The sequence below is a fragment of the Hyaena hyaena genome, unplaced genomic scaffold (assembly GCF_003009895.1).
Source record: "Hyaena hyaena isolate Hyena2069 unplaced genomic scaffold, ASM300989v1 scaffold_1806, whole genome shotgun sequence".
Lineage (NCBI taxonomy): Eukaryota > Metazoa > Chordata > Mammalia > Carnivora > Hyaenidae > Hyaena > Hyaena hyaena.
The window spans coordinates 68621-83667 of record NW_024082436.1 but is presented as its reverse complement, the minus strand read 5'-3'; the positions used below and the strand labels follow the sequence as shown (position 1 = coordinate 83667).

The following is a 15047-nucleotide window of genomic DNA, read 5'->3' as shown; positions in this document are numbered from 1 at the left end:
TGCTGACAGCTCGGAGCCTGGAGCCTGCTTGAGATTCTCTCTCTCTCTCTCTCTCTCTCTCTCTCTCACAAATAAACATTAAAGAAGAAAAAAGCTGGGGAACACAGGAAGTCTTTTATTTATGCATTCCTTGAAAATTCTGCCTCACCCTAAAGGGTCAAAAAGCCAAGAATGTACTTGTCATTTTTAGTTAAAAATCCCAGATCCAGGGATGTCTGGGTGGCTCAGCTGGGTAAGCGTCCGACTTTGGCTCCAGTCATGATCTCATAGTTCATGAGTTCAAGCCCCCACATTGGGCTCTGTGCTGACAGCTCAGAGCCTGGAGCCTGCTTCAGAATCTGTCCCTCTCTTCCTCCCTCCCTCCTTCCCTCTCTGCACCTCCCCCACTCATACTATGTCTCTCTCTCTCTCAAAAATAAATGATCAAAAAAAATTTTTTTAACATCTCAGATCCATCGCCTGTTACGAAAAACTCCTCTTACTTCAAAGAAAAATTCTAATACTCACATTACCCATGTACTCTGAGAGCAAGTCCTGCAGGGCCTGGCGGACAGCATTACACTCTGCCACAATTCTCTCACGCCGGTCATCACGGGTGCAAGATGAATCAGCCATGAGGGCAGCCCCACTGATGATGCTCTCTAGGCGCTCCTCCAGGGAAGGCCTAAAACGTTCCTCACTGAAGCTCAAGGGATCCACAATGATTTGTTTCTGCAAAGAAAATGTTATTGAATCTTAGTGCTCATCTCTGTTCCCCTCCATTATTCTAGAAGGTGAGGAAACTGTTGATCAGAAACATCAATCAAGATTTAATACAAAAACTCCAATGCCTAAAAAAGTTACACTTCTTGGCAGATGAGAGACATACAAGTTGGCCTATGGTAGATCACTGTCCTCAAAGGAACTGGAACCAATACTTTCAACTGAATGGAGCCTAAATAAGATATGCCACAAATGCAAATATAAATTATGTCAGCATTAAAATCACGTTAATGCTACTGAATCTGAACATCTAGATGTCAGCTTATACATTATTAGTGGAAGTTACCAAATGAGAATTGTAAGGAAAATAAGTTAGCTCTCTTTTCCTTTTTTTCTATGTAAAGAGCATAAAACTACTACATGACATCAGCCAAACTATTTCACAGCAAAAAAATAAAAACAGAACAATGACTCTGTCCTCAAAGTTTCAGAAAGGAATGTATTTATAAGCAATTCCAATCTATTTTCCTCATCTTACATATCTCATCTAACTGTAATAAGCAATGCAGTCAAATTTATACTGTTATGTCTAAATTAGAGGCTTTCTTTAAAGTTTTCCAGCTGATCTGTGAGAGATGATAGCAATCCATCCCAACAAAGACACTCTGTGAGATATAACTGCCCAGTAAGAAGAAATCCTCACTCTGTCTCCTCTTCACTCCCCCACTCCACTTAAATCCAGCTTTACCAGTGATGCATGAGGTCAGGTCACAAGCAAGCTTTAAGTACAAGGTCAAACATCAATAGACCAAGGACAGCAGCTACTGGCCTTCTTCCAACTTTTCTGCTTGATACAATTTATTCTGACACTGGTAAATGTCTCTGCAAATATTTTGCATTTAACTTTTCTTTATAGGGACTACTCTTACTCACTCATATGAAGTTAAATGCCAAGTTTTTCCTTTAAAAAGCTTGCCCTTTGCCAGTTAAGTATACATCTATTTCCTCTTTCCCTTCGCAAGAATCCTCAGTTTCAAAACTGAAAATGCAATGCCTCAAGTTCATTATTAGCCTACATTTTAACTGATTATTTTTCTTTTGTACTGTGTATTCAAAACTGAATACACAATGCCTTCTGACCAACAGGAATAAGGAATGAATGGTGATAGAATTTTAATAGAGTCACTGAGTTACAATTGGCCTGAGATCATTTCGTCCAACCCCCTCATTATATGAAGTTTCACTCTAGTCCTAAGAGGTTAAGTGGCCACTGGCAGTTACTACTCAAGTTAGGGCAAAATGTAATTCTTAGTGCCTTCAAAGAGGCCAATACCTAAGACTGCCAAATTTGAGGAGGATGGGAAAAAGTGCCAATAAACTGTAAGATGCATGGTACAAGTTTGCTAAAATGTCATTTGATGTTTGAGGCTCCAGGGTAAAAAGTCAGTTCTAACACCATGGTCTGTAGAATTAACACTGTCTTTATGATCTATGAAGTCTTAAATCAGCCATGTACAACAGCAAGGATCAGTTACCCAAGCCAAAGAAAAGGATGAGACATAGTAAGAAAAGATATAGGCTAAGAAAAACTGTTTAAAACAAAATGCACTCCATTATATATACAGTCTCTATACTTCAAAGCATTCCTACTTATGAAAGGATGCTGGCCAGAGGGAAAGCAATTTTCTCTTAGGTTAATTAAAAAAATTAGGGCCAAAATGTAGGGGCGCCTGGGTGGCTCAGTTGGTTAGGCGGCCAACTTCGACTTCGACTCATAATCTCATGGCCTGTGAGTTCTAGCCCCACGTCTGGCTTTGTGCTAATTTGGATTCTGTGTCTGCCTCTCTCTCTCTCTCTCTCTCTCTCGCTCTCTGTCCCTTTCCCGTTCATGCTCTGCCTGTCTCTCAAAAACAAATAAACGTTTTTAAAAAATTAAAAAAAAAAAAAAAGAAGAAGAAGAAGAGAGGGAAAAAATGTAGAGGCTCCGGGGGCTCAGTCAGTTAAGCATATGATTAATTTTGACTCAGATCATGATCTCACAGTTTATGAGTTCGACCCCCACATAGGACTCTGCATTGACAGTGTGGAGCCTGCTAGGGATTCTCTCTCTCCTCTCTCTCTGCCCCTCCCCCACTCATACTAACTCAATCAATACAATTGTTTTTTTTTAATGTAGGGGTGCCTGGGTGGTTCAGTGTCCGACTTCGGCTCAGGCCATGATCTCATGGTTGGTGAGTTTGAGCCCCACATCGTGCTCTGTGCTGACAGCTCAGAGCCTGGAGCCTGCTTCAGATTCTGTGTCTCCCTCTCTCTCTGCCCCTCCCCCGCTTGTATTCAGTCTCTCAAAATTTTTAAAAACATTTTGTTATGTAACCCAACCAGTTGGCTTAAAAAAAAAATCTTAAACTACTGCCATCTACTGGAAGCCATGAGGCATTGTGGGTAGAAGTTTTTAAAAACACACACAAAACCCACAAAAAATTAAGTTTAGAGCTGATACACAGAACAGTGTGCACACAGAATGCATACAAAGAACAGATCCAGGGCATCAACCATCAAAGATAATTATATGGAATTATGCTAAGAAAGTATTTTAGGCCCAAATTTCTTCTACTTAATTAAATTCTGTGCATTATTATTATTATTGAGAAGTATATTATCTAGGCAGACAAGTAAGATTAACACTGAAGACACTTCTGTGGTAATCACTTATGATGTATCACTAGACTGTGAGCCCCTGCACTGCAGAGTCTATATATACTTTGCCTCTATATCTCAGCTTTACAACTACCAAAAGGTTAATTAAAACCCTGGATGAAATCAACCAAACTCACATCCTCAACAGAGAATGAGCTCATGGGAAACATAAGTTACATAAAAGAATTCATAAGTTTAACACAAAAGAAAAGGAAAAGAACAAGAAAAATGTTGTAGGCCAAGTCAAGATCAAATAGACTGAAGATTTCTAAAATTTCTTTTGACATAGATTACAAATCTAAGTAGAAACTGAACTTTCATGAGAAACCTTGATCACATTTCCCTAGAAATCTCTTAACATTGGGGGAATGGTCGAGAACCTCAAGTTTCTCCCCAAGTATAACTTACATCAAAGTTATTGAGCGCATATGCCAGTTCTCCTCCTCCACCCTGGTGCTGGGAAGCATCTTCTGATGCAGTGGCCTGGGCTGCATTGGAAATGCCTGTGACCGCCTGCTGCAGTTGCTTATATATCAGGTCTCTGTTAGCCTTATAGGCTGCAACATCAGGGTGCTGTAGGCAAGCCTGGGATGCAGTATAGAGGATCGGAACATTTTTCTGCAGGATTCCTCTGGCTGCAGCCATCTGATCACGATGGCCCACATCTTTCAGTTCCTGTAAAAAAGCACACAAGAAATTGGAGCAGTCTTTATATGGGTTATAGTCATTTAAAAAAAAAAACAAAACACCCTCTGTCAGTAAATGCTGAGAAGTTAGAATTTCTACCAATTAGACACAATACTTTCATTAACAGTTTAGCTTCATAACAAAGGAGGCAGCATGGCTCAGTATGTAGAGTTCAAACTTCTCCAAACCAAACAGACCTGGATTTGAATCTCCAGCTCTACTTTTAACTGGTTATTGTGATCTTATTTAAAATCCCCATCCTCGGGGCGCCTGAGTGGCTCTGTCAGTAGAACATGAAACTCTCTTGATCTCTAGGTTCATAAGTTTGAGCCCCACAGTGGGTATAGAAATTACTTAAAAATAAAAATCTTTAAAAACAATAATAATAGGGGCGCCTGGGTGGCTTAGTCGGTTAAGCGGCCGACTTTCGCTTGGGTCATGATCTCACGGTTCATGGGTTCGAGCCCCACGTCGGGCTCTGTGCTGACTGCCAGCTCAGAGCCTGGAGCCTGTTTCAGTCTGTGACTCCCTCTCTCTCTGACCATCCCCTGCTCACGCTGTCTCTCTCTCTCTCTCTCCCCTAGAAATAAAAAAAAAAAAAAAAAATAATAATAATAAATAAAATCCCCATACTCAGTTTCACTTTCTGTAAAATAGAAGCCTAACATATTTCTCTTCTAACTGTCCTGGGGATCAAATGGGATAATGCATGTAAGCTACCTAGCAGAGCACTAACTAAAAATCAAAGCATAAAAATGACTAGCACCTTCATTACAACTACATTAAGTTGTATGTACCTTTTTCAACCAAATTAGAAAAATCACTCAAATACATTTTTTTTTTTTTTTTAAATTTTATTTCTGAGAGGGAGAGAGACAGTGTGAGCAGGGGGAGGGTCAGAGAGAGAGGGAGATACAGAATCTGAAACAGGCTCCAGGCTCTGAGCTAGCTGTCAGCACAGAGCCCGATGTGGGGCTCGAACCCACAAACTATGAGAGCATGACCTGAGCCAAAGTTGGACACTTAATCGACTAAGCCATCCAGGCGCCCCTCAAATACACATTTAAGTAGGGTAAGATTTAGTTTGAGTATTTGTCATTGAGTCATACAAGCTCATTATAAGAGTTTTGTGAATTTGGGCTGGGATACCACAGATGTACATGAACTATCCAAACCAGCTAGGTAAGGATGAGGCAAGCTGCTTTCTTAAATATACCCCTGCCCCCCAGCTGCCACCAATTCCTATCCCAAAAATGGCCTTACGATACAGGTCATTAAGGCATAGGCATAAAGTTGAGACTCATGTGCTCTATGACTTTAATCCAAAAGGTTTTTATTTGATTGTCTGATTGTCTGGGGTGTCTGGGTGGCTCAGTCAGTTGAGCAGCCTACTCTTGATTTCAGCTCAGGTCATGATCCCAGGGTCCCAGGCTGAGTGGATATACTAAGTGGCAAGTAAGTGACAAATAAGCAAGACAGGAAGAAGGTGTTTCTGGTACCCCACTGTTACTCAAAGTGTTCAAGAAAAGAGGGGGAGGAGAGACTTAAGTCTTTAGTAAATATGTATTACCACCACCAAAGAGAAAAAGAAGTGATAACCCTAACTAACCACCAGATCTGTTCTATTTTACCTGTGAATATAATTTTAATGTTAATTGCATCAACTAAACCCTACAGTACAAATTTAAATGTTTTAAAAGAGGATTACATGTATAAACACTAAGAGAAAATTAACTAAGAAAGGCCAAAGTCAATAACTCAATTTGAAGTCTGACTTAGCCATTTAATGGTTCATCTTTTTAGATGAGTTCCTAATTAAGCATTAGAGACACCTATCTGGCTTCTTTTTTCTGCTACTTCATCTCACTATATATTTTAGGTTTGCATCTTTATTCAAACCTTGTATAATATGACAGCTTATTACTTTTCCTCCTAGAATTCTTTTCTCATTTGGAATCTGAATTGCAAGTTAAAGCTCACAGCATTCCAAATGCCCTGTAGCATAGTACATTAGGCTAAATATTCAGAAACAGGACCCTATGGATTTAGAGAATCAGTGATCATTTCAAGATTCGAGCTATGACAAGGGGCTAAGGCTAACCATTAAGTTAAAACAGATGGTGCGTACATTCTGTGTGGCATTTTCTAAATGCCTGGCCATCACCACAACCTCAGAGACTTTTAAGTCTTCTAGGGAAGCATTTGCATCTAAGTACTTATATTGTCCTCTGTATATAAAATGCTTTACAATTAGATTTGGAATTCTTCCCTAAGCATCTATAACCTAGATCAGTACAGTCTCTTTAAAGGTTACCAAAAACACGTGTGGCCACCTAAAGTTAACAGATGCCAGAATTACTATTCAATACTTGACTTTCCTAAAGCCACTGCCTGGCCTAGTATGAGAACTGCTACCTCTCTAAAGACTAGAGTAGATAAAATATTCAGAAACAGGACCTCATGGATTTAGAGAATTGATGATCATCTCAAGATTCAAGCTGTGACAAGGGGCAAGGGCTAATCATTATGCTTAAGCAGCTGGTGTACATGTTGTGTGTGGCATCTTCTACATGTCTTGTCCTCATCACAATTTATGCCTGATAGCTTCCTATTTACGAAATAAGGGGGATATTTTAACCTATGGTGAAAATGACAACTATATATCGTCATTTGTCCTAACTGCCAAAGTGTTCAGCTTTCCCTCAAGAACTACTTTTCCATAGCACAAAGAAACTAGATTTTGTTAAGTAAACATAGGAAAATTGGCAATACCAAAAGGAAGCATTATTTACTAAGAATAATAATCAATCTTAAGTATTATTTTTAAAATCTGTAACAGTGACAAGTAATCTGGATTGGTTACAAAACGAGCTATTAAGGAATATAAAAGATTACGTATGAAATTAGAGTCCCTTGGTCTACTTTAGCCTTCATGATTCCCAAACTTTATCAATCCAATTGTGTTTCAAGCACCCTCAGAAACAAGCATAAAACATGAAGAAATGACTGCTCTCAAGTAATTTCAACTAATCATCATATGCAGTGACCGAAAAATAAAAGCTTACTTCTAAGTAATCTATAGCACTCCTTCTACCCAAGAGCTGGAAATTCAAGTAAAAGTTTCCTCTCATTTCTCTCTTTATACTCAATTTAATATAAAATTGTAGCCATAAATATATGTAATCAGTTATCTTGTCTTGAATTCAAACAACTACACATAAAGAAAAGGTCCACAGGCAAACCCGGCTAGTCCAGATTTATTTAAACATAAAATGCATTACTATCCATTACCACTGTTTCTGTTTAAGTTTTCAGGAAAAAAACCCATCAAGTCAGAGTTCAGAGACTAGGTAAGAAGTATTACATTTTTAGCAAATGTCTCAACAAGCTCTAGTACCTGGGTGGGTGGAGCATCCACCACCCAATACTTGCTAAACATGCAAGTACTCCCATCTCTATCAGACTGATAGGCAGAACTGACCACAGGAGGCACATGCAGTTCTCCTCAAAGGAACTAAGGTCAGTTCTGGCCCATCCCCATCTCTGCCATCTATTTTATAGTAAAAGAAGAGCCTGCAGTCTAAAGGAAATTCAACACTTATAGTGAGCAAATTCTATTCCAGCCCAAGAAATTAACAGATTAGGGCCACCTTTAGAATCCCATTCCAGGATGGATCTGTGGTATAGCAAAGTGGCTTTTCCACTTGTTCATTAAATATTTAGTAAACGCTACCACATCCAGGCAATACTCTAAGCACTAGGGATTATAAAAGCCATCTGAACAGACAAAAGCTCTGCTCCTGGAGCCAGAAAGCCTGGATTAAAAACCTGGCTACAATTCTGACGAGATGAATGTCCATGCCACATTATTTAACCTCCGGGTAACTCCAATTCTTTCATCTCTAAAGATGGGTAGTGGGGGTGGTGAGGGGAGCACCTCTTCATTTTGGCTCAGGTCACAATCTCACATCAAGAGATCAAGGCCCTCATCTGGCTGTGAGCTGACAGTGGAACCTGCTTTGGATTCTCTCTCTACCTCTTGATCTCCAACACGTGCTCGTGCTCTCTCTCTCTCTCTCTCTCAAAAATAAGTAAATGAACATTTTTTTAAATGAGCATCTGATCAATTACAGTATGTACCTTATACTATTCTGTGAAGAGTAAATAAATGTGTGTTTATAAAGGGTTTATAAGAGTATGTAAGCACATGGGGCGCCTGGGTGGCTTAGTCGGTTAAGCGTCCGACTTTCGCTTAGGTCATGATCTCGCGGTTCGTGGGTTCGAGCCCCGCGTCGGGCTCTGTGCTGACTGCCAGCTCAGAGCCTGGAGCCTGTTTCAGTCTGTGACTCCCTCTCTCTCTGACCCTCCCCTGCTCACGCTGTCTCTCTCTCTCTCTCTCTCCTAGAAATAAATAAAAAAACATTTAAAAAAAAAATTAAAAAAAAAAAAGAGTATGTAAGCACATAGTAAACACCTTTTTATAGTTACTCATTATTATTTTCAGCAACATCCTTAGTACTACTACAACATGCTCCAAAAAGACATTACGGAGAAATAGTTAATTCCAAAGAGCCACCAGACCTTAGGACGTTTAGCATTTCTAAGGGACACTAAAGGAGCTAGTGTATATGTGTATATATATATATATGAGACCCAAATAGTGCTCTTGAGGAAATACCCCTTTTCTGGACTAGGGCTGTCTGCAAAAATAAGAGGTTCAATGAGAAGCTAAATTATTATATACCATGCCTGAACAGAGAAGTTAAAGGTGAAAAGATAGTCTAGGGGCTAAGCATGTAGCAGTAGAGGAATTCTGCCAGGAAACACACAGTGTGAAAAACTGTTACCAGTTACTAAAGGGTATCAATGGGCAATATCCAAAAGGAAGAATCAAGTTTTTACCAGTCTGAGACCTTAGGATAAAATGAGTTGCAATTTAATTCCCAAGAAAAGCACTAGTTTATAGGAATACACACCAAGACCTAGGTCCTACAAAACACTATTTGATCAACAGGAGACACAAAGAAAAGTCCACAGCCAACTTACTCAATGGATTCTACTGCCAAAAGCTATGGTTAAAGAACTAGGCCCAAGAAAAACAACAAACGACAAGGACATACTACAAACCTCAAGACAAACTTTAAAATGGGAACATGTATCAATCAAGATACCGGCAGAAAATAAATGGTAAAATCAAACTAAGTCACTTAAAGATGTTTTAGAGACTATGCTACAAAGATATAGGGAAAGTAGAAGAAAACCACAAGGCTGTTAGGTTACTTAGGTATGAAGAAACAAGGAGGCCAACAGATACCAGAACCCAGAGAGCAAGGTGTGGAGAGAATACCACCCAACAGGGGCTATGACTTTAGCCACCCAGAGCAACAAGCAGGGTGGCAGCCGGGGGAATAAAACCCCAGCTTCTAACTCTTATCTCCTCTGACCTCCTACTAATGCCCCCACTGGTCAAACCCAACCAGGACTAGAGGGCAAAGGAGCCCTGGAGACAGTCCAGACAGGTCAGATCCCTGGGAGCAATGAACAAGGGTAGAAAACAGATATGGAGGGGCAAACAGAAGACCAATCAGCATGTTAACTAATAACTTCAAGATTTTAATTACATCTTATTTCAGAAGTATTTGAAATTTACTATTTTTTTTTAGTACATCAGGGATTACGTTTAAGGAACTCTTCATGTGTTCATGGTACAAAGTATAAAAAATAAAGCAGCACTGGGACACCCGGGTGCCTCAACAGGCTGAGCGTCCAACTCTGGATTTAAGCTCAGGTCATGATCTCGTGGTTTGTGGGATGGAGCCCTGTGTCAGGCTCTGTGCTGGCGGCACATAGCCTGCTTGGGATTCTCTCTCTATGCCCCTCCTCTCTTCACATGCATGCACACACTCTCTCTCTCTCTCTCTCTCTCTCTAAAACTAAATTATTGTTAAAAAGAAAAAAGTCAGGCAGCATTACTTTTCAGTAAGTTTTTCCAATAGCATACAATTTACTTATTCTACCAGTTTGCAAAGATAGGCAATATGGTGTTAGTCTAAATTTTCTCACTTTCCTCAAATAGTAAGTCTTCATAAACCAAAATCAGACTAGGTTTTATGACTGTAGGACTATTCACTGAACTTTTATTTTTTAAAAATAACCAACATTTATTTCATGTATTTATGATGAGAATTTAGGGGCACCTGGGTGGCTCAGTTGGTTGAGCATCCAACTTTTCATTTCAGCCCAGACCACGATCTCATATTTCATGAGATCGAGTCCCACATGAGGCTCTGTGCTGACACTGCAGAGCCTGCTTGGCACTATCTCTCCCTAACTGTCCCCCAACTTCTCTCTCTTCTTCAAAATAAATAATAAGTTAAAAACTTTAAAACAATTTTCTAAATAAAGCAAACAAGAAACAAAAACAAAAAGCAAATGGGAATAAATCAAAGACATTAAATAAATTGTAAACATAGCTGGGTCAGCGTAGATATTTGCAGAATTATCATATTATAAAACAAGATTTTAGAATTGAGGAGGCCCCGCAAAAAGAAAAATATTATTTGTGATTTATTTGATGGAGACATAAGCCAACACAGGAATAAATGATAAAAACACACTAAGCCTACATGAACTAAATTACTTAGGCAATACATCAAATCTAGCGATATTATAATGTCTAATATTAAGTAATGGAAATGTAAAACCAGGATCTCATATGTGCAAATTCAGTCTGATCATAACCTAAGCTTGAAATATGGTCCATAATCATATTAAATACTTTACATACATTACTTAATTTAATCTTCTCAATCCCTATGGGGTAAAGTTTTTATACTATTATTACCAAAAGTGATTAAGAAGACTCCAAAGCTGAGAATGGCATATACTGGACATTTACAGTACTGACATTTTCCTAACTACTATCAGAGCCCTTGTTTGGTGTCCCTGTCCTCAAGAAGTGTACTCTCATCCCAGACCAGAAGGGAGATCTTCATCACAGAGTCAGACATAACAACTACTTTCCTCTCACTAATAATTGGTGAAGAATGGGTATGTTACAAAATTCAGATTTAGGGCAAATCTATTAGGGGCTTCTAGATCATCTGCTTCTAAAAAAGACATGGGGGGGGCGCCTGGGTGGCTCAGTCGGTTAAGCGTCCTACTTCGGCTCAGGTCATGATCTCACGGTTTGTGGGTTCAAGCCCCACATCAGGCTCTGTGCTGACAGCTAGCTCAGAGCCTGGAGCCTGTTTCAGATTCTGTATCTCCCTCTCTCTTTGATCCTCCCCTGCTCACGCTGCCTCTCTCTCTCTCTCTCTCTCTCTCAGAAATAAATAAAACATTAAAAAAAATTTTTTTTAAAGACATATGGAAGAAACAGTCCTTTTTTTTTTTTGCTGGACATAGTGATGTGTGCAAATCATGCCTAGAGTTTCTATAGCCATCCAGTACCAGCAACAAGAAACACTGCAGTACTGGAAAATGTCAAGAACCTGGATCCGTGATGATACTTGCAAAACCTTTTATCTTAACCACCTCGAAATCACACCTAATTTGGGACTTCTGATTAGTGAGACAATAAATCCCCCACTGTTCAAGCAGTTTTGGAGCTGGGTTTTCTAAACTGCAGCATGAAATATCCTAACTGATACAGGTATTAGTGAATGATAACAAGAATTGATCTTTTCAGGGCTTTGTGAAAAAGCACAAGCTTGATCAGAACTATGAAAGTTTTAAGAAACTGAATAGTAACATATGCATCTCCCCTAGAAGAGGGGCATTCTACAGGAAGAGCACAGAAAAGACTGCAAAGCACCTTAAAAGCCAAAACACCAAAGGGTTAGCAAAGCTTGGAAAAATAAGAACAGTGATCCGGGAGCACACAGGTGGTTCAGTTAGTTAAGCGTCTGACTCTTGACTTCAGTTCAGGTCAAGACCTCACAATTGGTGAGATCATGATGGGCTCTGAGCTGATAGCGGAGACTGTGTGGGATTCTCTCTCTCCCTCTCTGCCCCTCCCTCTCCCACACCTCAAAAAAAAAAAAAACTTAAAAAAAAGAAGAAGAAGAAGAACACTGATCCACATGCCACATAACACAAATTCGTAACACTATGGAAACTACTAACAATGATTAATAAGAAATACTTGAAAAATGACCAAATATGGGGGGGGGGGGATGATAGTTTCTGATATGCAAATAATTCCAATATGTTTCAACTGGCTTAAGGTTTTTAAAAATCTAAATTAAACTCCACTGCACACTCATTAATCCTTGATGGCACATAACGAAGATCTTATCATCTGTCCAGACACAATCACAAACTGCCAAGCTCTTTAAAGCACAATTTTCAGGGGCCCTCCAGAGGCTCAGTCAGTTAAGCATCTGATTCTTGGTTTCGGCTCAATTCATGATCTCACAGTTTGTGGATTCAAGCCCCATGTCGGGCATCTCTCTCATTCTCTCCTTCTCTCTCTGCTCCTCTCTCTCTCTCTCTCTCTTTCACTCACTCACTCACTCACGATTTTACAGTTTGTGGATTCAAGTCCCACATCGGCCTTCTCTCTCTCTCTCTCTCTCTCTCTCTCCTCCTCCTCCTCTCTCTCTCTAATAAATAAACTTAAAAAAAGTTTAAAGCACAATTTTCCAAAGAATTAAAATAGAAGCCTAACATGAATGCAACTTAATTACAGCTTTATTAACAGCACAATTGTGAAAGGATACTTCATAAATTAAATGTTTTAATGGAACTATACTGGCAGAGGGTAGTAATCATACCTTCAGAAAACTTAGGTAAAATCAATTTTTCCCACTAGATTATAATATACACAACTTTACTATATCCCCAAATCATGACTGTACCTGTTGTCTTTTGGCTGCCATAATGTTCAGCTTATCCACTTCAGGTTTCAGGGCTTTATACTGTATTCCTAAGTCTTGTTCAGTGCCAGCATTCCTCAGTTTCAAGATACCATCTTCCACCTATAAAACATACCTCTAAGTAAGAAAAATTCTAAACAACAGAAATATGTATATAAAAAAGATCTGTAACATTTTATTCTTTGTAACAGCTCCTCAGCAATCCAAACTTTCTCTTCAACTTACATAGCCCTCAAACATTTGAGCAGCTACTACACGGGAGTTTTATGGGAAGTGGGAAGAGGAGCAATATACCATGCTATCTAAAACAATACAGGTGAGGGGCACCTGAGTGGCTCAAAGCATCCAACTTGAGCTCAGGTCATGATCTCCCGGTTCACGAGTTCGAGACACACGTTGAGCTCTGTGCTGACAACTCAGTGTGAAGCCTGCTTCGGATTCTATGTCTCCCTCTCTCTCCCTGCCCCTCCTCCTCTCATGCTCGCTCTCTCGCTCTCACTCTCTCAAAAGTAAACAAACATTTAAAATGAATGAATGAATAAAAATAAAATAATACAATTTAAACTGTCTTGGTTTCTCAATTCTGGAACTCTATTGGTACAAGGAAATGTTTAATCACTACTGCAGAGGGAAGGATTCAAAACATTAACTTTGCTACAAGTTCTTCATCAGAATCAAGACTAAACAGAATCACAGCATAGTCAGTATGAGATACACCTAGAGTAGAGGGAAAAACAGAAGCTAAAGGAAAACATTCCTTGTCCACTTGGGTAAATGAAGGTCAAAACCAAACCAAATCCTAAGGAATGCTGAATTAAGCATGGCCAGCAGCAGCCTCACTGTGATGGAGAGAACAAATTACAGACACAGGCCTGTACTTACAACTTTCAGCTGAACAAGTAATTTGTAGACATCTGCCATGTCAGCCAAAATAAGCAGCCGGGTAACAGCAGAGAGCAAAGCTCTAGCTGCCCGAACCATGTTGCCACGCTTCACGGAAGAGCAGGGATCATCTGCAAACTCTCCCGCAGCAGTCTTCATCAAATCACCTGTTTTACAGCATGAAAAAACAAATTCATCAGAAATGAACCAAGTAACTGGTCTATATTTTCAAAAAACTACAATAAAAATAGTTCAAACCTTGTATAGTCCATGCACAAAATTTAAGGGAGGGCTCTTATTTTTATTATTGCTTTCTTTTGTTTGTTTTACAGCAGTCACTAAAAAAAGAACTCTCGTATACTGGTGAAAACACACTCTCTGGAAAGTGATTTGGTGCTATAGATAAAGAGCCTTAAAAACACTCCTTTCTAGAGCCTAAGTGTCCATCAACAGATGAATGGATCAAGAAGATGTGGTTTATCTATACCATGGAATACTACATGGCAATGAGAAACAATGAAATCTGGCCATGTGTAGCAACATGGATGGACCTTGAGGGTGTTATGCTGAGCGAGATAAGTCAGGCAGAGAAGGACAAATATCATATGTTTGCACGTATAGGAGGATTAGGAGGAACTTGACGGAGGAACAAGGGGGAGAAGAAAGGCGGAAATGGTGGGGGAAAGGGAGAGAGGCAAACCATGAGAGACTCTTGAATGCTGACAAAAACTGAGGACTGATGGATGTGGGGGGGTGGGGGGATGGGCATGGAGGAGGGCACATTGGGGATGAGCACTGAGTGTTATGTGGAAACTAATTTGACAATAAACTATTTGTAAAAAAAAAAAAAAAAAAACACTCCTTTCTAGGGCATCTGGGTCAGTTAAGATTCCAACTCTGACTTCAGTTCAGGTCATGATCTCATGGTTTGTGAGATAGAGGCCCCCACAGGGCTCTGCGTGGACAGCACAGAGCCTGCTTGGGATTCTGTCTCCTTTCTCTCTCTGCCCCTCCCTTACATGTGCATGGGCATGCTCTCTTGCGTTCTCGTTCTCTCCCCCCCGCCCCCGCACCAAAATGAATAAACATTAAAAAAGGGGGGTGATGGGGAATCTGGTTTTTAAAAAAAAAAAAAAAAAACTCCTTTTCAGAAAGGAGCATTATATGTATCCTAAGAAGAAAAAATAAAAAAGATGTGAG

The 15047-nt window shown here is 39.7% G+C and overlaps 1 protein-coding gene across 4 annotated transcripts in view; it reads right to left on the bottom strand.

Annotated features, from left to right (window-relative positions):
• CTNNA1 (catenin alpha 1) overlaps window positions 1–15047 on the bottom strand; it is a 174822-nt gene that overhangs the window by 102324 nt on the left and 57451 nt on the right. For all 4 annotated transcript variants that reach the window (XM_039224868.1, XM_039224867.1, XM_039224869.1 and 1 more), the window contains 4 exons: window positions 13848–14014; window positions 12948–13067; window positions 3808–4074; window positions 508–711 (listed from right to left, as the gene is read on the bottom strand). In XM_039224868.1, the coding sequence (XP_039080799.1) occupies window positions 508–711; window positions 3808–4074; window positions 12948–13067; window positions 13848–14014 (758 nt within the window). The remainder of the gene's footprint in view (window positions 1–507; window positions 712–3807; window positions 4075–12947; window positions 13068–13847; window positions 14015–15047) is intronic.